This window comes from Sprattus sprattus, assembly GCF_963457725.1.
Source record: "Sprattus sprattus genome assembly, chromosome: 4".
Classification (NCBI taxonomy): domain Eukaryota; kingdom Metazoa; phylum Chordata; class Actinopteri; order Clupeiformes; family Clupeidae; genus Sprattus; species Sprattus sprattus.
In genome coordinates, this window is record NC_137923.1 from 24,319,448 (window position 1) to 24,343,461 (window position 24,014).

Genomic DNA, 24,014 nt, shown 5'->3' on the forward strand with positions numbered 1-24,014 from the left:
GTCGTGTCTCATCCCCCCCCCCCCCCCCCCCCCCCCGCGTTTGTTTGAGAGGTCACGGTTGGTCGCATGTACCACAGTGGCAACAGATATTCTGCTATCTTTTTGTTTTGTTTGTTTTTTTGCATTCACGGTTTTTCCCCCCTTAGTTTCCAGAGAAGGGGAGAGGAAGATGTTCACATTCAGAATGAACTAGTTTGTATATTCAACATTTGAAGTATATTCTATTTTGTTGTACTCTTGTTTCAAAGTGTATTCAAGTAGATTTTACTTAAATATAAAAAAATATTCTAAGAACTTTTGTTTGTGGTTTGTTGTTTGAAAAGGCTACATGTTGGAAGTTAATGCTGGTGAGTTGCTGTTGCACACATTTCACCACAGGGTGGCAGGCCATCATAGCACACCTCAAGGGGAACATCATTTGTTTTCCTATGCAGGGGGAAGTGTTCAACAAGATATGCGGAGGATATGTTGTAATGTTCTCTTTCTAACTTTTCCGCTCACTGTTAGGAACAGTCATTTAGTTAAAGAACCACTTGTGAGATTATTTATTGAAACAATATGTATTTAGCCATTTCAGCCAGACTGGAAATGCTGTCCATATTTACAATCTTAGTGCAATCCTTGTTTATAAATTTGTTACTGAAGTGCATTGAATGCGACCTAGAAAGTCTGACCAAGAAACATTATGAACATCATTATGAACAACACTGGCAGAAAAGGACATCTTATTTAAAGTGCAGACACTTAGGTGTGCACTCTGACCCCTCCCTGTACATAGATCATTTGGGCCAGGCCATGTTTACTACTCGGTAGCCAGCTCTGTCCCCGAGGACCCATCATGCACTGCTCATCTACACCTCTCAAAAACCTACTTGGGTCACCATGCATACATGAACCTTTGAGGTCTCTGGAAACAAATCATTGGGTTCTCTTAGTACCCAAACAACATGGTCCAGTAGTGGATGTCTGAGTCTAAAAGGGTGTCAGTCCCTGACTGTGTTTTTTTTGTTGTTGCAGAAAAAGCTGCCGGAATTGTTTTTGAATAGATATTGTTGTTTTCGTTCCTCTGCCATAAAAGCATGTGGGCAGCAAAAACTATATGCCATACAGGCACCAAACCTGTGGACCTGCGAAAGACCTCCCGGAATTGTATATTTGTGCTATAATAAGCACATTAAAGTTTGGCTCATCTCGGGAACTGTATAGGCTATAACAAAAAAAATACTCCCAGGCTATTCATCCAGTCCTAGCCAAATTTAGTATACATCATCTACAGACCATGTTGACAAAATTTTGTAAAAAATAATTTTGACCCAACAATCCGTTTCAAAATGGTGTGACAATCAAATTAGAAGGCGTGACCCCTAATGACTGTTTGACCTAGATCTTGTGACATTATGCTCCAAACCTAATAAAACTATACATGTAATCACTACGACATTCTATGGTTGCACAAAACATTTAATTTACCTCCATAGCTACAACTGACCCATCTCTAGAAGCACTTCAGCTAAAATGTATGTACCACAGTTCACTACAATGGTGCAGAAGGTGATACTGAAATATTTTGTAACAAGAGCAATCCGAGATTTCTGACCTCCAGCAAGGAGGTACACAAATCCGGATCCAGATCCGGATCATCCTGAAATTTTAATGGGGATGTCCCAGGACCAAGATCCACCTCTTGTGAAAATTTCAGAAAGATCCGCCCAGTAGTTTCTGAGAAATCTTGTCCACAGACAGACAAACGGCCAATAAATAAATAAATTAAAGGACCCGATCGCATAACCTCCTTGCTGGAGGTAAATATGAGGCACTCTAACAGATAAATTGCTGTATGCCAAGAACCGTTCACTCTACAATGAATTCAGTGAAATCAGATGACAAATCTAAAATAAGTGTTATGTCTCCATTGCATAAAATGAAGGCATAAGAACACAAAACAAATATTTAAATACTATTATAATTAAAAAATATGTACATCATTTTTTTTTTAATCTCTCATCGGTTTTTTAGGTGTAACAAAAATAGCACAATTTCTCACACATTTTTAGAATTCACCATCATAAAAATCTGATGGAAAATTCTCAAAATCCAAAAATTATTCATCTCTTCCCACAAACCTTGAACACTCAACAACTGAGGGATGTATCTATTAAGAGCTAGGGTGTTAGCTGTTGTCTGTCCAGGCTTTCTATCAGGGCAATGGAAGGATCTATTAAAGTTAGAACTTTATGAATACTCATGGCAGCCATTATTAATAACCGCTGAACTACAGGTGCCATATATATATTAATTATTGACCTAGGGTACCTGACCACACTCATGGTCAGTTATACCCAGTCCAAGGCCACTTTAATTTCTTCACTCAGGTGAATCACAGAAGCTGAAGTCACAAACTAGTGAGAGGTGGTCGGATGGGTAGTTGTAGGAGGGCAGGCGGTCAGGTCCAATCTGCTCAGCAGTGGGGAAGTCAAGCACAGTGTCCACGTTCAGGTGCTGGCGTGAGTACCAGATGTAGTCCAGCGTATGGCAGCTCTCTCCGCTGGGTCGAATCTTCCAGGTGGTGTAGGGCGGCTCAGTCTGGCCATCCGAGCTCAGGCGCTTGTAGGCACTGTCCAAGCCCAAGCTGGAGGTGGCGAAATGACAGTACACTTCCTCCGAAGGCTCAGCGTTGAAGTCCCCGCACACCAGCAGTGGCACGCCCATGCCCACCCCAGGCTCCCCTTGGCCCGCCGCTGCTGCCCTCCCTGCCTCCTGGGTGATGTTCTGCAGGTTGCGGAGCAGGTCGCAGCCCTGGGCACTGCGCAACCTCTCCCAGCCACTCCGCGCCTTCAGGTGTGTCACAGCTACACAGAGGGCGCGGCCCGTTGCCCGGCAACGCAGCGTGCTGACGATGGCCACCTGGTTGGTCTCAAGCATCTTGGCAGCCAACTGCAGGTGGATGGTCCCCAGCAGTTGGAAGCGCTTGTGACGGAAGAAGAGGGCACAGCCGTCTGGGCCGTTGTTGTTGGCCACATCCAGGCAGGGGGACCAGGGCTTGGGGCAGAAGCTGCTGTGGTAGCCAAGGCGCGACAGGACAGGCCGGAAGGTGTCGAAGTAGTGGTCCACCTCCTGCAGGCAGAGGATGTCGGGCTGGTAGGTGAGGATCTCCTCCAGGATCAGGTACTTCCTCTCGTTCCACTTCAGGGCCTCCAGGGGGCAGCGCACGAAACTGTCCATGCCTTCACCTAGAGCTGCACCAAAGGCAGGGGCAAAAGCTCAGCACAAACGCCTGTCAATTCATGAATGAAGCTTTCTTCAGCTGTTGGGGAATTTGCTTGTCATTGACAGATTACACTTACACTGCACATGTTGGGTGTTCTTCATTCATCATCATGACTCTGCTTTATGGATTTTATCATCAGGGCTTTGAAAAATGCTTGTGAGAGGCTGGCACACTGAAAATATAGTGTGTGTCTGTTAAATAGACTGAGGTATTATCTGCTCAACTTTGAGGCTATGTCTGGCACTTAAGTTATTCAGCGATAAAGATGTTTAAAATCAATGACTAATATGACTAATAAAATGCCAGGATTATCCTTTGGCAGGCTTTAGTGTATCTGTAAGAAATTGTTTCTGTAATTGTGTGTCTATTACAGTCGTAAACTGTGATAACTGAATGGCTCTGATGTTATTATAGCGATAGCATCATCCAGACGGCTCGCTTATCATGGAATCAAAAGAAAGGTCTTGTGGTGACTTGAAACAGCCATCAGTTACAGAGTGGGACAGAAAGTCACATATGAAGAATTATCCAGAAAAGGGGAAAGCCGAAACATTATTATCTTAAAAATCAAACCTTTTGGCATTTTCAGTTGCATTAGGAGCATAGCCCCACTCATATTTTGGTTGACAGTCTGACATTATCGCTGAGATTTTAGGGCTGATGTTGAGGGTTCCTTCTATGTTCCTCAGGTTCATTCTTTGTTCCTTAGATTCTATCAATTGTCATCTAAGGAAGTTTGGAACTAAACTTGCATACAAAAACTAGTATAGAAGTGACGAGCATAGTGTTTCCTACCCTGGGCTAGGATGTTCCACTGCATGACCCGTATTGGCTGTTGGCGATGGTCACCGCTGCCATTCTGGCAGACCAAGTCTCTGTGCAGACGGGCCGGTCGGGTCCGCAGAACCTCTTCACACTCCCTGAGAAGCTCTACGGGGTCTGCGGGATCCAGGTCCTGTTCCTGGTCCAGTTTGGCTGGGGTATGCTGAGACAGAGGGGCACTGCTCAAGGTCGGGGCCAGAGCACTGTACAGGCGGTTTGGGCTGTTGCCCATGGGGAATGCTGGAGAAAGAGACAGACAGTGACACACACGATGAGAGAGGAAAGCCAGAAAAAGCTGAGGGCAGAGAAGGGGTACAGTTAAAGACACAGACAGAGATGAATGAAGGGGTATGACACAGACAGAGATGAATGAAGGGGTATGACCCCCCCCCCCCCCCCCTTCCCTATGTTTTAACCAATAAAGGCACTAGGCAGTTCCTGACAGGGGTAGATGATACATTGTCAGCCATCACTGACTCAAAGTAGTCTGGAGAGAGAGAGAGAGAGAGAGAGAGAGAGAGAGAGAGAGAGAGAGAGAGAGAGAGAGAGAGAGGGAAAACAAATAAATGCAGGGATTGTAAAAAAAATTAAGTATATCCTGTGAGTGAAAATGAGATTCGTGATCAATCAGCTGCTGTGACTACCAAAAGTTGGCCAGCATAATATCCAAAATGGGCATCCTATCATGGAAATAAAGGAAAGGTCCTCACACTGGATTTGCTCAGACACGTTGGGTCAGAAAGCAAACTGAGGTGTGAGTGACTGCAATTTATCGTAGTGAGGATATGGGGGTAGGCCATTGAGAACCATCTCAGGCAGCAGGTCAGAAAATCCTGATTATCATAAAGAGACAACAAAAGGCTGCCAGACCTGTTTGCAGTAGACATATTACTAATTTACATTAAAAGCCTAGGAGGTGTCTTTACTAGGGATGGGAAGATTCACCGGTTCGCCACGATGCACCGGCATAAAAGTTCACGATACGATGGCCCGGATCAAAAAAGTGTGGGCCGGATATAATGTGAGATGAATCGCGATGCATTGGTTCTAACATTTTTGTATCGGTATAATCTCAATACAAGACCAATCATTTTATATTTAGATAGATTCCACCTCTCTTACTGTTTCTTAAACGCGCTCTCATCTCCACTGCTGTTAATGGCCGCTTCTCGTGAAGTCTATAACTTTTCTAAAATCACTATCTGTCTGCAATACCGCTCTCGGCCTCTACACAACTTCGGGGCTCTCACAGGAATAGACAGTGGGATAAGCGACTATTACTAACGGTGTTTTTCGCATGGACGTCTCTAGAAATCTAGCACCTTATTGAACGAAATTAAAAAGAGTGAACGTGCAGTTCTCAGACACCAGAATAAACACGCTCACAGTATCGTTAATCAGGCAGTAATACCCTACGTTCAGTTCACTTTCACCAAAATTATGAACGAGTTCATGAACTTTCATTCAATGAACGCGTTCAGACACAACCGTGGCGCTTGAACCACGTTTGAAAGACCTGGCTTTCTTGGAAGACCACGGCACCAAGGACATGGTATTTTTAAAGATAATAGCAGAGGTGATGATGGAGGAAGAGGTAAGAATATACTCCATATACCGTAGCTAAACTCTCTATTTGTTACTTGAATTTACCTTTGCCTTCCTTAAATTGGAAAAGGAAATCTAGCAGCTAGTCTCCATTATACTTTTTTCTTCATCCTGATCATGTGGATCAACTCAAAACCTAAAGAAAAACCTTAAAATAGGGCAAATAAGTTAAATTGATTGCGTGAGGCATTTGATCCACATGTTTAGGATGAAGCCAACTGTGTTGTGACTGCTTGGATGAATGACATTTAAAATGACATTTAGAGAACACTTACACACGTACATATACATGTTATATTTTGTCAGATACCTTTTTAATGATTTGTTGTATGACAAATAAATGAATCATTATGAATAATATAAAATTGCATTATTTTGTATCGCACCTTGTTGAATCGCATCGTGTTGAATCACATCGTGTCGAATCGTACTGCATCGCAATAGGGGTGAATCGTATCGTATCGCATTATCTTTAATGTATCGGATCGTTGGCAGTGCATCGAGATGTGTATCGCATCTTCCTCAGTGATGAGATGCACATCCCTAGTCTTTACAGTATGGCTAGTGTTGAAGATGGTTGTGGTTCAGATCTGCCCCACTGAATCCAGAGTATGTTCCACGTGCTTCTTTACAGCACTTTACTGGAATAAAGACTGCTGCATCAACCACAAAAGAAACTTCCTTTTTCCTACAGGATCTACTGTATATCCAAACTAAGCTATTTGGGAGCATATTTGTCATCACATTTTCAATGTTGCCTGATGTCATGAGTAATTGTGAAGGAATTATTCAATTCTATATAGGAATTTATCATTTATGGTTAACTATTAGTATTCTCATTTAGTTATAGGCATTTCTGTATTTCTTTGTCTGTGTTCCAGTGGCGACAAAAAGTCTGCTTGTCTTGTACGGGTTGGTATGAGAAAGGGGCCCGGATAACTTGTATGTCAAAGAATGTTTAAGTAACTTGGTTTATGAGGGGCTGGGTATCTTACATGTCAGAAGACTGTTTAGGTTAATTTGAAATATGGTATGGAGCAAGACTGTTTCTAAACTTCAAAGTGAACAAAGAAAGGAGGGAGTGTTTTTATGTTTAAACCTATGTGAATCTTCTCTAATAAAACACCAGACTTGTAGGAGAGGCTTTAGTGTCTAGCTTGGAGCAATCCTGGGACACTCCTCTATGGCCAAGAGTAAAACGTCTGTATTAACTTTATTCTGGTTTGTGTTGAGTCTTATTTTCTGAGGTTATACAGTCCTGGTAAAAGAGTTAAGTCCTAGTAAAAGGGTTAAATTCCCGGACATTTTGGTCCATCGATCCGAGATCTCTATACAGGTCCAGTTCTATCGGAGGCAGAACTACGGAAGCCGCAAGTCGATGCATCGCGCTGCCCAATAGCTTGGACAGCTGAAAGACCCGGCGAGTTGAATTCTTCCCGAGGCCGGTGGATGTCTTCTGCCCCCGCGAGACTGACCTTGACGAGAACGAGACCCAGATGAGACGCACAACAGAATATTAAGTGAGTAACTGGGTTACTTAATACACAGACAATAGCTATTAAGAGATCCGGGATCTCTTACAGAAATTTCTGCCTTTAATCGGGGATTAAGGGGAATGAATGAGTGTGTGAATGGAGTAAGTGATTGAGCACAATTAAAACAGTGAAATCTCTGCGTTAACGCCAAGAGGGACAGCAGACCGGTGTCTATGCCGGCCCAGAAGCACCTGTTCCTAGAGATTTTGCTGATCCATGAGATATTGTGATCCAATCCAAAAAACTCACCATATCTATAATTTTAATTATGGGTAAAAATGCGTCAAAACCGCAAGTTTGTACTGGTGACAGGAAGTACATAGAGAAGAAACATACTGATAGTCACACGAAGTATGTAGATCGTTGGATTAAAAAACATAGTTTCAGTGGAAAACTTGTTGTAGAGGACTGTGAAAAATTATGTAAGGACATAAATAAACATCACAGGGAAAAGAAAACGTTGAAAACGCATCACAAAGATGAACTCGCATGTGCTGGCGTCTGGTTAACAGAGGCGAGAGAAAGACTTGATGGAATCAAACGACGAAAAGAGCAACTCGTTTTATCTGCTCTATCGAAAGAGGACGATGCGATAGTTATCAGTAAATCAAGATTTGCACAGCTGCAGCAACAACCGCAGCAATTGGTACAGCCAGCTGGAATGTGGATTCCCCACGGACCCTATTCTCAGAAGCTCCGGACGCCACTTCCTGCTTGCTACGCTTGCCACTGTGCCGTGCTGTCTAGCCCCGGAACGCTTATCTGCTTTGTACTGCTAAGTATCCCAGTGACCGCGCTCACTATCACTACCTTTCACATTACATCGAATTTGGGAATTCACTCTCCCCCCCCCTATTTCTTGTCCCTCTCAGCTAACGCTTAGCTGGCCATGGCGTCTTGTTCGACCCTTGTTCGCTGCCCATCGTGTAATATGCTTAGCGACTCTCCAACAAATTTCAATGGCTACAATACTTGTACCAAGTGTAGGCTACTGGCAAGCTTCGATGAGACGATAACTCTACTTGAGTCGCGTCTCTTTAACACAGATTGTAATACTCCGTTAATCGAATCGAGCGAAATTCAGCATATAGATCTAACATTTACCGACACTACTCTGTCCTCTAGCTCGCCCGTGTCAACACCGCAACTCCTACCACCCGATAATTGGGTTAACGTAAAACGAGGAAGTAGGCCTAGTAGAAGACATTTAAAACCCGTACCACACCCGGATCCCATCCCAACTTCAAACCGTTTTTCTTCCCTTACTACCATCGATACTGTTGATAAAGTTCTCGTTATTGGTGATTCCTCCCTGAGGCATATTCAACTCGCAACCCCGGTACAAACAGTGAACTGTATACCGGGAGCTAGAGCAAATGACATTGAATCCCACTTAAAACGAATCGCTGGTCGGAGATTTTCTAAAATAATTATTCACACAGGCGTAAACGATGTCCGCCTACGGCAATCGGTTACTACCGAGCGAAATTTTGAATCGTTATTCGCTACCGCAACACAAATGGCAGACTCTGTAGTGTGTTCTGGCCCTATGCCTATCAACCGCGGCGACGAAATGTATAGTAGACTATCGGCACTTAATACCTGGCTAGCAGAATGGTGCTCACGCTACGACGTGGATTTCATAAATAACTGGCCTACTTTTTGGAGGAAGCCAGGGCTATTACAGAAGGATGGCATCCACCCCTCTAAAGAGGGTGCTAGCCTCCTTTCTCAAAACTTAAAACACCACCTAGTCCAAACATACTTCTGACAACCAATAACTAGAACTAGAAGGCAGACCTATTACCCCACACTAACTCCTGCTGCACCAGTACATTCTCTGCCCATATTACACCACATACAAACGGTATGTATACCCAGAATATATAAGCCCAGCGCAACTCCCACTAGAAGAAGCATTAATCAGGATAACCTAATAAAGATACAAACCTTATCAGCACAAAATGAAACTTGCACAATATTAAAGCTGGGCCTTATTAACATTCGGTCCCTAACATCAAAAGGTGCACTTATCAATGAGTTGATAACAGACAACAACATCCAAATACTTTTCCTAACTGAAACCTGGCTAAAACCAGATGAATTCATAGCCTTAAATGAATCTACCCCTCCAAGCCATGTTAACTGCCACATCCCCCGCAGCACTGGACGTGGAGGTGGAGTTGCTACAATTTCCCTCGCTAATCTATGCATTTCCCCAAGACCTAAATTTAAATTTGCATCATTTGAAGTCCTCGTACTTCATCTTATGCATCCCAACTCAAAAGCCACTAATCCGGTCACTCTTGTGACACTATATAGACCACCAGGTCCCTACACTGAATTCTTATCCGAATTTTCCGATTTCCTATCCACCCTGATTGTTAATTCGGATAAAATCCTGATAGTGGGAGATTTTAATATCCACATGGATAATGAAAATAATAGCCTTACAATTGCATTCCAATCACTGATAGACTCTATCGGGTTCTCACAGCATGTAAACACACCAACTCACTACCATAATCACACCATTGACCTTGTATTAACACATGGCCTAGAAATTGACCGCCCTATAGCTCTACCCCAAAATACTACCCTCTCGGACCACCACCTAATTACATTTAATATGAAATTAGAACTCCGTCCAACATCGGAAATTACACACTTCTACAGCCGTTGTCTATCCGACAGGACTACTGCGGAATTTATATCAAAACTACCCGTCGCCCTCACTTCAGCTCCCACCGCTGGCAAAGTAAATGGCATATGCACTTCCCCACCTTATATCGACCTATTTACTGAAGGCGTCACGCATGCGTTGCATTCAACCCTCGACGCTGTTGCACCACTGAAAAAGAGATTAAGAAAACTGAAAAAACTAGCCCCATGGTACACTGATCAGACTCGTGCACTCAAACGAACCACACGAAAACTAGAAAAAAAATGGTACTCCACCAAACTTGAGGTATTTCTCATGGCGTGGAAGGATAGTCTCCTAAGATATAAACGTGTACTCTCTGAGGCGAAATCAGCTTACTATTCTTCATTGATTGATAGTAATAAAAACAACCCAAAGTTCTTATTTAACACTATTTCTAGGCTAACAAAAAACCACAACACAATCGAACATTCGGTTCCCATCATCTTTAGTGGTAATGATTTCATGACCTTTTTCAATAATAAAATCCTTAAAATAAGAGAACAAATCCAAAGCTTTCTCCCCCTCTGTGACCCTACACCCCTTCCAACATGCGCCAAGGTAACACCACTTCAACCGGGTGCTATCCTTGAATTCTTCGCACCCACCGACCTCCCTGAATTAAACTCCCTGATCCTCTCATCTAAATCATCAACGTGCCTACTAGATCCTATCCCCACAAAATTACTTAAACATGCACTTCCCTTACTAAGTGAGACATTGCTCAATGTAATGAATAACTCACTTATCTCAGGCTACGTCCCACAATCTTTCAAAATAGCAGTGATAAAACCATCTCTTAAAAAACCTAACCTTGATCCCGATAATCTCGCTAACTATAGACCCATATCTAACCTTCCTTTTCTGTCAAAAATACTTGAAAAACTAGTTGCTAAGCGACTTACTTCTTTTCTACATCAAAATAAAATTGAAGAAACCCTCCAATCCGGTTTTAGGGCCCACCACAGTACTGAAACGGCCTTAGTCAAAGTCTTAAATGACCTACTAATCGCATCTGATCATGGGTGCACCTCAATATTAGTTCTCCTAGACCTTAGTGCTGCTTTCGACACTATAGATCATCTGATCCTGTTACAGAGACTTGAACATCACGTTGGCATCAAAGGTTGTGCCCTATCTTGGTTTAGATCTTACCTCTCTGATCGCCATCAATTTGTTCATGTCCATGAGAAGTCGTCAAATCACACCAGAGTAAGCTACGGTGTCCCACAAGGCTCTGTCCTTGGACCACTGCTTTTTTCCCTCTATATGCTACCCTTAGGTGCTGTCATAAGGAAACATGGCATTAACTTCCATTGCTATGCTGACGACACCCAACTCTACCTATCAATGAAACCTGATGAAATTGTACATCTACCCAAGATAGAAGCTTGCCTCCATGATGTAAAATCTTGGATGACTAGCAACTTCCTGCTCCTCAACTCTGATAAAACTGAGGTTATGCTTGTAGGCCCCGATCAACTGAGAACTACACTATCTACCCATTTACCCACACTCAATGGCTTCCCAACACCCAACACTAACATCAAAAACCTTGGTGTAACTATCAACCAAGACCTCCTACTTGACTCACACATAAAACAGATCTCAAAGACATCATTTTTTCATTTACGCAATATTGCCAAAATTAGAAAGGTCCTATCCCTCCAAGATGCAGAAAAACTAATCCACGCATTTATTACTTCCCGCCTCGATTATTGTAATGCTCTCCTGTCCGGATGCAGCATCAACACAATAAAGAGCCTCCAACTTATACAGAACGCTGCTGCTCGTACACTCACCAGAACTAAAAAATATGAACACATCTCACCGGTACTCGCTTCTTTGCACTGGCTCCCCGTTAAAAGTAGAATCGACTTCAAAGTACTCCTGCTAACATATAAAGCCCTAAACGATCTGGCTCCAAACTACCTCAAGGAATTAGTCGTCCCCTATTGCCCTCCAAGGCTGCTCCGTTCCCAGAGTGCAGGCCTCCTGGTAATTCCAAGAATATCAAAGACCACAATAGGAGGGAGAGCATTTAGCTACCAAGCCCCTCTCCTCTGGAACAATCTCCCTGCCTCCATCAGAGCTGCAGACACCGTGCCTATATTCAAATCAAGACTTAAGACATTCCTCTTTAGTGCATCATATAGCCAAAAGTAACCGCGCCAACAAACCAATCACCTGCTGTACCAGCCACCCAGACATATCCGAACACAAATTCAAATATTACTTGCATTTAGTACCGCAACATCAAATGTGTTTACTGTTTGCCGAGTGGATGCATGTACGGCCCCGGCAAACAGATCACAACAAAAAACTAATTAAATTACTACTTGTAATTTAGTACCGCAACATCATATGTGTTTCCTGTTTGCCGAGTGGATGCATGTACGGCCCCGGCAAACAGATCACAACAAAAAACAAATTAAATTACTACTTGTAATTTAGTACCGCAACATCAAATGTGTTTCCTGTTTGCCGAGTGGATGCATGTACGGCCCCGGCAAACAGATCACAACAAAAAACAAATTAAATTCCTACTTGTAATTTAGTACCGCAACATCAAATGTGTTTCCTGTTTGCCGAGTGGATGCATGTACGGCCCCGGCAAACAGATCACAACAAAAAATCAAAATGTTCAATGCCAGAAAAACTAAACATATCTAAGTATTGCAATATGCAACAGGCAAACCGACACACAGAGGACATGTCCCTGGTTGGTGAAATGATTCATCTGTGTGTTTGTTCGTGCTGATTCCCGACTAACAGACCTGCAGACTGATTCGTCATTTCCTGTTTGTTAGATGGATCAGGAGGAGCCTCCTGGGCCTGATTACTCCCCTCCTCAGCCCGCCCCGAAACGCCCCTGCAGACCGGCTCCAGAGCAACACCAGCATCGCCCACGCCGCCCTGCTCCCCATCCTGGGCCCTCAACTCAGTCATCATCCCCTTGACGACTTCTCCCGCTGGATGTGACGACCCCCACCCTGGTCATCGGCAGCTCCATGGTCCGAGATGTCCACACCCCCCCCTTCAACAAGCGGCCCCTGCAAGGTCCACTGCCTCCCCGGAGCCAGGCGTGTTCCAATCGCTGATGGATGTGGAACTTTCCCTCCCCACCCCCACCACTCTGCACGTAGTCTCTCTACCTGGTCTACCTAGAGAAACCCTCGGCCAACCGCACCCACTGCCACTGCATTGCCGTACACCTACTCTACCCAATACCCTATGCTAGCATTTATGTACAATATACATTATTGCCTCCACCGAAATGTTTCTCTGTCCCTACATCCCCTACCCCTGTAACAGTAACCCTATTGCCACAGTAATCTGGTCTTGTCTGTATCATGTATTTACCACCAGATGTATGTACACATATGTCCAGTGACCAAATGCTGGCTGTGTATTGCCCCTGTTGCTTCCTTTCCCCTTCTGCCACACTACCCTTCCCCCCTTCCCCCTGTCCCACCTTCCTGTCTCCACCCGGCCGACCTCAAGCAGATGGGTCCCCCCTTATGTGCCGTGGTTCTGCTCAAGGTTTCTTCCTGCCTAACAGGGAGTTTTTTCTTGCCCCTGTTGCCGTTGTGCATGCACTAAGGGGGTTCAGGCTCTGGGCTCTGTTAAGCGCCGAGAGGCAATTGTATTGTTATGGCGCTATACAAATAAAATTGAATTGAATTGAATTGAATTACTACAGGCGCAGCCGCAGCAACAAGTAGGCCTAGTCGCTCAAATACCACCAGCCCCGCCACCCTTTTCAGTGCCAGAACTTCCAGTAACTCCAACTCGCGCAAACTCATTAAGTACTGCAATGTATCCACCGTTGCCAGAAACTCCTCCGTCTCAAAGCACACCTCCACCCTATGAACATCCAAAACGCACACGCCATACTCCGATTAAATATCGTGATTATCATATGGATGCGGGAGAAGTATATGTTCAATCAGAAATATCGCAAGGGCTAGTGGCACATCAATTTCCGTTGATTGAACTACCCAATCCTGCTTTCATTCCTGCCAACGCAGTAGGACAAGATAATCCTAGAACAATGCTGGTTTACCGTCCTTGGAACCAAAAAGAAGTTGATAATGCGGTAAAAAGTGTCCCGGAACACAAAGAAAGATTGACGGATTTTCTCCAAGGCATGGAGACGTTACGGGATATGTATAATTTAAATGCAAGAGAGGTAGAATGGATTTATCGGTCCAAGATGAAGGTCGATTGGGCCCGAGTGAAAAACGGATTTCAAGTCGCTCCTGATGGTGCAGCTCCGCACGCGGCTGGCAGCCCAGGGCTGGCAGCTCAGGTTACTGCGTTACAAGCAAGAATTCGTGCGACGTTTGCGGCTCAGCCTAATTACACTAAATTAGGAGAAACAAAACAGAAAGACGGCGAAACTGTCTATGAGTTCAGAGAAAGATTTGAGCACGCATTTAGAAATTACAGTGGGTTAGCAGATACCACCCCAGCCGAGATTGAGATATTTAATGCGCATTTGAAACAAGCATTATTGGGGGGTTTCAGAGCTGAGGTCAGAGAATGGCTTAACAGAAATTTCGTTGAACTCCCTACATCTACCCTTCCAGCTTTTATGACTCAGTCTAGACATGCTGAAAAAGTAACTTTGGCTAGGAAAAAAGTCAAAGATGACATGAGGTCAGCAGAGATCTTCGTTACTGCCATTTCAAATGTGTTAGACACCAGTCAGCGGGGAAGAGGTCGAGGTAAGAATAGAGGAAGAGGAAGAGGAGGACAGAGACAGAGAGGACAAAGAGGTGGAAGCAGAGGAAGAAGTCAGGATAGGAGAAAAGATGGATACACACCTCGAAATAGAGACAGAGAAGAAGAGGAAGAAGAAGAAGAGAGAGAAGACAAGGATAAGTGTTATTCTTGTGGAGAAAGGGGACATTGGGCGAGAGATTGTCCCAATAAGGAAGATTTATGACTAGCCACAGAAACCAACAGTAATAAACAAGCAGATGAAGGAGATGAAATTACATGTGATGAATTTTTAGATTTGGAAGAAATCTGCTTGTCTACTAGTGGAAAACCCGAAATTACTCTGTTAGTGGATGGGAGGCCAGTCAACTTTCTCTGTGATTCAGGGGCGTGTAGAACTGCGATGATGGACGGAAAACATTTTCACCAATCAGGAGAGTTTGTGTTGGTACGGTCCGCAAATGGACACACGCAGAGGCAAGCTCTAACTAAACCTATTTGGATAAGGAATCCCATAACAGGAGAATCGGTTAAAGCACCCGTGATTATTTCACCCTCGTGTCCATTTAATTTACTCGGACGTGACGTTATGACAAAATTAGGTTTAGCCATTTATCCAACTCAGGAAGGCGGAATGTCTGTTCGCCGGTGCAAGAATTCGGATATCTTTGTAGTGGAGGGGAGGGGTGCTCCTTTCTACTTTTGGGGGCTAAACGTTCCAGAAAAATCTCCGTGTAATACAGCGAGTGCTTTGTTACATGAAGCAAAAAAGGTCGTGTCTCCTGAGTCAAAGTTTACACCCAAAAATGACATACAGGTCACTTTACGTTACTCGAATGACGGGAGACCTGGCCCAGACCCACAGTATGACGAATCAGTACATAATCTGGGTCCACAGAAAATTTTAATCACGGCTCTCTGCTGGAGGGAAAATACGTGCATGTGCACCGTAACTCTATCACCACAGGCTGAGAAACTGGTGCGCTCATTGACCCCAAACATATTATTGTCTAAAGCTTCCGACGAGGAATGGCAAGATAACAAAAAGTATATGTGGGAAATTAACAGAGCGCGAGACTGGAAAGACATGGGTTATTCTCAATATAGTCCAAGTACTGGTTGGTGGAGGAAAAAGTTGAATTACGTTGTGATTACGACACCAGAGACAAGAATGAGTGATCCGAATGAAACTAAATGAGACGTATTGTTAACTTCGGAAGAAGAGGCGGCGTTAAGTGAAATTACTGATAAATTGTGGAGCAAACATGCCACAGATGTGGGTAAAATGATCGGTGTTGAGCCCGTAAAAATTAAAGGAAAAACGGAATACTATCCTCGAGTCAAACAATATCCTCTGAAACCAGACGCCCAGGCAGGCATAGAGCCACTTATACAAGATTTGTTAAAAGCCAACATCATTCGACCGTGTGTTGATTCGCCATGCAATACACCTATATTCCCAGTAAAAAAGGCAGCGCCCTCTACTGGTTGGCGCCTTGTGCAAGACTTGAGAGTTATTAACAAAGCTGTTATTGCAAGAGCTGCTAATGTTCCGGACCCGCATACCCTTTTAAACCAATTGGACCCTGAAGCAAAATATTTTACTGTAATTGATTTAAGTAATGCATTTTGGTCAATACCAGTAGATGAAGCAAGTCAGTTTTGGTTTGCGTTTACTTTCAAGGGAAGACGTTACACTTTTAATAGATTGAGTCAAGGCTATTGCGAATCTCCCACTATATTTGCGGATGCCATACGGAACTGTTTAGCTGATTTTAATCCACCACAAGGTAGTCAAGTCTTATCCTATGTGGACGACATTTTGCTTTCTTCTAAAACACAAGAACAGTGCAAAATAGATACTTTATCTCTGTTACATTATTTGGCAAAAACAGGAAACAAAGTCAGTAAAAATAAATTGCAACTTTGGGCAACGGAAGTAAGGTATCTTGGTCATACGCTGTCTGGAAATGGAAGAACTGTAAATACGGAAAGAAAGAAAGCTATATTGGAAGCTCCTAAACCTATGACTAAAAAACAAATGATGTCATTTTTAGGTTTGTGTAATTATTGTCGACAATGGGTACCCAATTATGCGATATTAGTAAGGCCTTTGCATAATATGATTTTCTCTGAACCAATGGCGCCCCATGATAAAGTTACGTGGACCGAAGAAGGTTCAGAAGCGTTTCAATTAACAAAAGAAAAAATAGCCAGCTCGACCGTACTGGCTCTTCCTAATTATGCGAAACCTTTCGTTCTCATGGTTGATTCCAGACATGGATTCATGACATCTGTTTTGCTTCAAGTATGGGGAAGCAAAATGAGGCCGATTGCTTTTTATTCGACGCAGCTAGATCCAGTAGCTCGTGCTACTCCAGTATGTGTGCAGGCAGTGCTCGCAGCTGCAATAGCCGTGAACGTTTCAGCAGAAATTGTGCTGTTTCATAAACTCGTCGTAAAAGTACCCCATGCAGTGTCAATGCTTTTACTACAAACTAACATGACTTTCCTTTCTCCTGCTCGTCACTTATCATGCATGACTCTTCTTCTCTCACAACCACACATAACATTGGAGAGGTGTAATACACTGAATCCATCCACATTATTGCCGATACCTATAGACGGCACTCCACACATATGTCAGGAAGAAACGCAAAAGATTTTGAAACCGAGAATGGACCTGCAAGACACACCCCTACTGGGGGGACGTGTGATTTACGTTGACGGCTCTGCAGGCAAGGATGAGAGAGGGAGGAACTTAGTAGCTTATGCAGTCACTAGTCTCACTGACATAGTGGAAGCAAAGAAATTACCTTCTAACTTATCTGCACAAGCAGCAGAAATAATTGCATTAACAAGGGCATGTCATTTATACACAGGTCAGGAAATTACTGTATATACAGATAGCCAGTATGCTTTTGCTGCTTCACACATTTTCTGTGCACATTGGAAAAGGAGAGGTTATTTAACTTCTACAGGAAAAGAAGTTAAACACAAGAAGTTGTTACAAGAGTTACTTGAAGCAATACAATTGCCTAGTAAATTAGCTATATGCAAATGTGAAGCACACACAAATAGAACTGATGACATTTCAAAAGGAAATGCTTTGGCAGATAAGGCAGCCAAGCAGGCAGCCGGTCTGTATCTGACACAAGACACAGAGGATGACTTTTTGATTAACATGCAACAACAAGCACCCAAAAGTGAACAGGAAGGTTGGATAAAACACGGGGCAACATTGAAAGATGAGGTATATGTCAGTCCAGATAAAAAACCCATCTTGCCACGATATTTATATAAATGGGCAGCGATTTTGAGTCATGGTGATACTCATGTATCAAGTGGAGGGATGGTTAGTCTAGTACATAAGTATTATAGCACGTATGGATTCATAACCTATTCAAAAATTTTTTGTTTGCAATGTGTGATATGTATTCGTCATAATTCACAAGGGAACCTCAGGCCTAAGAGGGGCGTTTTCCCTAAGCCTGACTATCCTTTTCAGGTAATACACATGGATTATATCCAGCTTAGCAAAGCCAGAGGGCTGGAGTACTGTTTGGTTATAATTGATGTGTTTTCTAAATGGGTAGAGGTATTCCCTAGTTCAACACCAGATGCACTCACAGTAGCAAAAGCATTATGTAAAAGAATAATACCAACTTTTGGTGTACCACAAATCATAAGGTCAGATAATGGTTCACATTTTGTAAATGATGTGCTGGACAGAGTGGGACAACAATTAAAAATTGATTTGAAAAGACATTGTGCATATCACCCACAGAGTGCTGGACTTGTGGAAAGAACGAATGGTACGGTAAAATCTAAACTTAGAAAAGCTATGGCAGAAACAGGTAGACAATGGCCTGATTGTTTAGATTTAGTATCTTTAAGCATGCACATCACCCCTGCTCAGGGTCAACTCTTATCACCTTTTGAAATACTGTACGGTAGACCATACAGAATACCAGATCTCACTCCAACTGTAAGGGCCAACCCAGATGACATTTCTACACTAGCAGATTATATGAAAAAAACTTTACTGACTAGAGAATGCAAGGAGCCCAATACTGTTCCAGTTTTTTCTGTGTCCCCACAGGTACAAGGACAGGTGAAGGTGGGAGACTGGGTGTTCATCAAAGTCATCAAACGAAAGTCTTGGTCTGATGATCGATGGGAGGGACCATATCAAGTGCTACTGTCCACTCCTACTGCTGTAAAGATTGCTGAACGCTCCACCTGGATCCACCTTTCACACTGCAAACTGAGATCATTATTAGGATACACCACTAGCTTTGAGTAGGGTTTAGTGATTCCCTCGAGGGGGTTGAGATATCTAGCTCTTGACCGTCTGAAAGTCACCGAATTCAGGATTCGAGATTCTACTCTCCTTAGTAGGGGTGTATCCATTTTTTGTTTTACTGTGTTTATTATTTTATTGTTTATTGTGTTATTGTTTTTCTATATACATTATATCACTCCCTTATAACAATGTTTAAGCTGTTGCTATTAGTGATTACTTCAGGGGTAATGTTGGGTTTATGGTCCTCCACAAATGTAATTGAGAGAATCCAAAAGAGATGGATTTCATATGGGGAACATGAGGCCCTGGGGAATGTTACTCATCTGTATTCTACTAATTCATGGTATAGATATGCATCTTTGCAAGCAAACAGACGTAACAAGACAAACTGTTATGTATGTTCTTTAATGCCAACCTCCTCCTCTCACCCTAGACTTGAAGCTAGGCCACTTTCATATCAAGCCACAGTCTGTGTTGGAGAGAAGTGTGCCCCAGACAGCTGGGGCTACGATATTCCATCCTACTATCCAACTGGTAGCCAGGTGCGGGTAGCATGCAGCGATACACACCCCCTAGAAGAAATACAAAATGCTACACCCTTGCTGTCACCTTATGTGACAGTTAACTCCATATTTCCAATATGTTTTGCTAATAATGGAAACACTACCGTAGGTTCTCTAAGACAGAGACAGTGTAACCGAACCGTCATTCCTATTATTACCACCACAAAATATTCACGTACCAGTCTCTCAGGCAGTGTCCTGAAATTGAATGTCTATAAATCGGATGTCATGAGTGTACCTTGTCCATGGGGAGACAAGTCCTTATGTTGGGGTTGGAATGAGAAGCACTGCCCCTCAGACAAAGGTACACCTACATTGAGTGATGTATTGTGGGTGTGTGGTAATATTTTGTACAGTCATCTTCCTCCACACTGGGGAGGCGTTTGCGCCCCCGCCCAGGTCACGGACCACACCTTTATTGTAAGTGCTACCTCACAGCCAGAGATATCTCGAAAGAAGAGATTTGCTGTTAAGGATCACGACAGCATCTGGGGGACGGACGTGCCTGATGACCAAAAAATATGGACTAAAGGACTCAAGGTTTCTTTGTCTCTGTTTCCATGGGCAGGAGTAGGTAAACTTATGTTAAGGATGGAGACTCTTAACTATAGGTTAGGATTGTTTGTTAATGCAACCTTAGTTAACCTGGAAGGTCTTAATAGTGAAGTTTCGAAAATTAGATTAATGCTATTACAAAATAGATTAGTTTTAGACCTGCTTACTGCATCGAGTGGAGGGGTTTGTGTGTTGCTGAATGACACCTGTTGTACCTGGATACCGGATGAAGTGCAAAGCGTCTCTGTTTCTGAAGCCTTACAGCAAATGAGGGCTGTACGTGATGCTCTAACACATGATAAGGTTGTGGATGTTCCGTGGTGGAATCCTTTTGCTTGGTTTACTTCTGGTGCATGGTGGCAAATTGTTTTGAAAGGTCTGTTACCCATTGTAGCGATCTTTGTGCTTTTTTGTGTTTTTATGATTTGTATTTCTACTTGTATCAAAGTTTTCATTTCTAGCCTAGTACGTAATTCTGTGCAGAATGTAATGCTGTCACAGGAATTGGATGCCCTGCTGTCTAATCAGGAAACTGTTTCTTTAGTGTAATGATGCCTGTGCAGAAAACGTACCCACGAGATGTACAAGGTTGATGATTATATACTGGTTTATAGTTAAATGATAAACAGGAGGGAAATGTGAAGGAATTATTCAATTCTATATAGGAATTTATCATTTATGGTTAACTATTAGTATTCTCATTTAGTTATAGGCATTTCTGTATTTCTTTGTCTGTGTTCCAGTGGCGACAAAAAGTCTGCTTGTCTTGTACGGGTTGGTATGAGAAAGGGGCCCGGATAACTTGTATGTCAAAGAATGTTTAAGTAACTTGGTTTATGAGGGGCTGGGTATCTTACATGTCAGAAGACTGTTTAGGTTAATTTGAAATATGGTATGGAGCAAGACTGTTTCTAAACTTCAAAGTGAACAAAGAAAGGAGGGAGTGTTTTTATGTTTAAACCTATGTGAATCTTCTCTAATAAAACACCAGACTTGTAGGAGAGGCTTTAGTGTCTAGCTTGGAGCAATCCTGGGACACTCCTCTATGGCCAAGAGTAAAACGTCTGTATTAACTTTATTCTGGTTTGTGTTGAGTCTTATTTTCTGAGGTTATACAGTCCTGGTAAAAGAGTTAAGTCCTAGTAAAAGGGTTAAATTCCCGGACAGTAATGCATGCCATACACTCATAGAGCTTCTAGTTGGTGCTTAAAGTAACACAGCATAATACAGCATTGATCATATCACAGCATATGGACATAAAAATTACCCTATTTAGTTCCACAGTACATTTTTAAATAAAATTGATGTAGATGTTTATTTCAGTTCCAAAGTCAAATAAAATGTAGAGGAGTCATTGCTTATAGTGGTGCAGATAACCATAACACTTGTGTTACATTTTGTGATACAAGCGGGAGAAAGAGAGAGAGAGAGAGAGAGAGATGGGAGGGTAATGAGTTAACTGGCTGTCTCATCTCTAAACTGGGCGACAGCTGAGAGAGATTACAGATGATTTAGACACCAGGAGGAGCATCTGGAAGCACCGCCACAGCAACAGGTCAGGAGGAAGTGACAGACAACCCAAACAAACAGCCTCCTGCACCCTTACAGGACACATACACATACACAGACACACTAGACCTCCAGCTCAGCACAGACACAACCGCAACACACACACACACACACCGCAACACACACACACACACACACACACACACACACACACACACACACACACATACACACACACACACATACATGAGAGTGTATGAGTGTGCATGTTATACCATCTACATATATCATTTGTATAACATGCACACACAAATATTAACATATTTTCTACGTCAAGTAATTTTTTCACCTACCCACCAGCTATTTTTTCTTCTTATCAGAGATCATATTTCCCTTGCTGTTCGATGTGTCTCTTCTTTATGACAAAAGACTATTGAGAGCGCACGTAGGGTTTTCATACTTTAAGAAGGTATCCAACTGTGACAGACGTATTTTCCCACTGTTCCCATTTTATTATGTCAACATTAATATAATTAGTTAAGCCTGCTCCTTATTTAGTCAAGCTTAATCACGTGCATTTGGAATCTCATAACTTTCTCTTTTTAGGTAAGAAACTCTAATCTCCTTATTTCTTGGGTTGGAATAGGTCACTTGTTCTTACATCACTGAACTCAGTACAGTATTTTAATCCGTTTAACATTACATTCATGAGTGGGCCTGTAAACATCTATTTCATGCTATTTTGAAAGAATAACATAAAGTGATTAAGTTGTCCATGCAGGCTATGAATAGATTACTCAGTGATGATCTCATAGAAGGTTTCCACACATTTCGATTGGTGGACACAGATCCAATGGTGGTGATATTTTTACCCGGTGACCCTCAGCAGCCAAAATGTCAATACTGCAAGCAACATCAACGTAATCATATCAACCTGTTAGTGTTTACCAACTCAACAAGTTTTACAACTTAATAGGCCATGCTACAGACTCTTTGGGCTAAAATGTTCAGGGGCACAACAACTAGTTAATTGATTATCTTATTAAATTGCATTGTACTACAAACTAACGATCAGGACAGATTCATTTCTCTGCATCTCTACAACAGTAGCGTTTTGGAGATCATAATATAGCCTGGGTCAACCTAGGGTTATAGTCTTTCATTTGGAAGTTAAGATCCCGAAAACCACTAGACCACCCCCAGCTAATGACCTAATTCATTTTAAAAGAGGGCCCATAAATGTATTTGAATTGGAGATATGGTGGGTGTCTGCATAATCCTTCACTCCATATGTTGTTCTTCCCCTCATCTGTGGTGGTCTGGTCTGGTCCAGTTTTTAATCTCAGGGCCAGTGAGGGGCTCAGGGACATTGTGACGCTGCTAACCTCACTCTAAATATCAATACTGTGGATTTGTGGGAAGGCACGGAACTATTTGTCATTACTTTTTCAAAATGTAAAAGGTCAATGAAAGAATATGATAGAGAATAAATTAATAGGGTTGGTTTCGGGACACTGCATTCAAGATTCTTGCCTCCCCAGCATTGTTCTGGCTGCGGACACAAGACAGGGAATCTGCTGGCTTTACTTTTCACGGCACAAGTTGGGACAGGTGGGAGTGTGCTGACAGACGACAGAAGAATGCTGTTTCCATGATAAACAGCAGCAATGTTTTGGCAATCACCATAAAAGGGGTGGGCCCTGTTATGGTGATTGCCAAACACTTAAGTCTGTTGCAGTTGATCATGGAAGCAGTTGTCAGACAAGCCTTTGCGATTTGTGAGGAGCAGGTCAAAATGTTTCCATATGTTCAATAAACAAGGTTAACCACTGATCACAGGACAGCATTCTGTGTTGTACAAACAAACAAAAGCAAGCTCTCTCAATACGCCATATTAAGATAACACAGACACAATAGTAAGCCGACTGTTTATAAGTAAGGCTTTACATTTAGCACAGGTCCCCTAGAAGTTGCTTTTTAATCTCACAATAATTTGAGGACATGCCTTTGATTTACAGTAGCAAACACTGTAATGAGTATTTCAGCCAGGGAAGATCAAAGTGCAAATTTCTTACCAGTGTAAGGTTGTTCTTTCCAAGCACCTTTCTGCTCAGCTGTCCCTGTCAGCCCTGCCCGTGTACATGTGTGTGGGAGAGTGGAGCTGTGCCCTTGTTGACTGTAGGCAGCTCAGGTTCTCACTAAGGTCCTCTGCACTCTACACTCTAGCTATAGCACAAGGTCAGACCACCAGCTTGGCTTGTGTTAGAGGTTTACAACACTGCCACCTCCTGGAAATAGACGGAACAGTCTTTGCAGCCAGAGTAGTGCTATTCCGTAAGACTGAGACAGCATCTGTACCACTCATCAAGAACATCCTGAAATGGGGGCTCAGTGCCGTGCCTCATTCAGAAGTCTCCATAGGCTA

The 24,014-nt window shown here is 42.8% G+C and overlaps 1 protein-coding gene across 1 annotated transcript; it reads right to left on the minus strand.

The window, feature by feature from the left end:
- Positions 1 to 530: 530 nt before the first annotated feature.
- On the minus strand, positions 531 to 23,783 carry noctb (nocturnin b). Its single transcript, XM_080837562.1, has 3 exons — positions 23,665 to 23,783; positions 4,064 to 4,330; positions 531 to 3,236 (listed from the first exon to the last, which is right to left on the minus strand). The coding sequence occupies exons 2-3, from the start codon at positions 4,320 to 4,322 to the stop codon at positions 2,365 to 2,367; spliced, it is 1,131 nt and encodes a 376-aa protein (XP_080693688.1). The 5' UTR covers positions 4,323 to 4,330; positions 23,665 to 23,783; the 3' UTR covers positions 531 to 2,364.
- Positions 23,784 to 24,014: the final 231 nt, after the last annotated feature.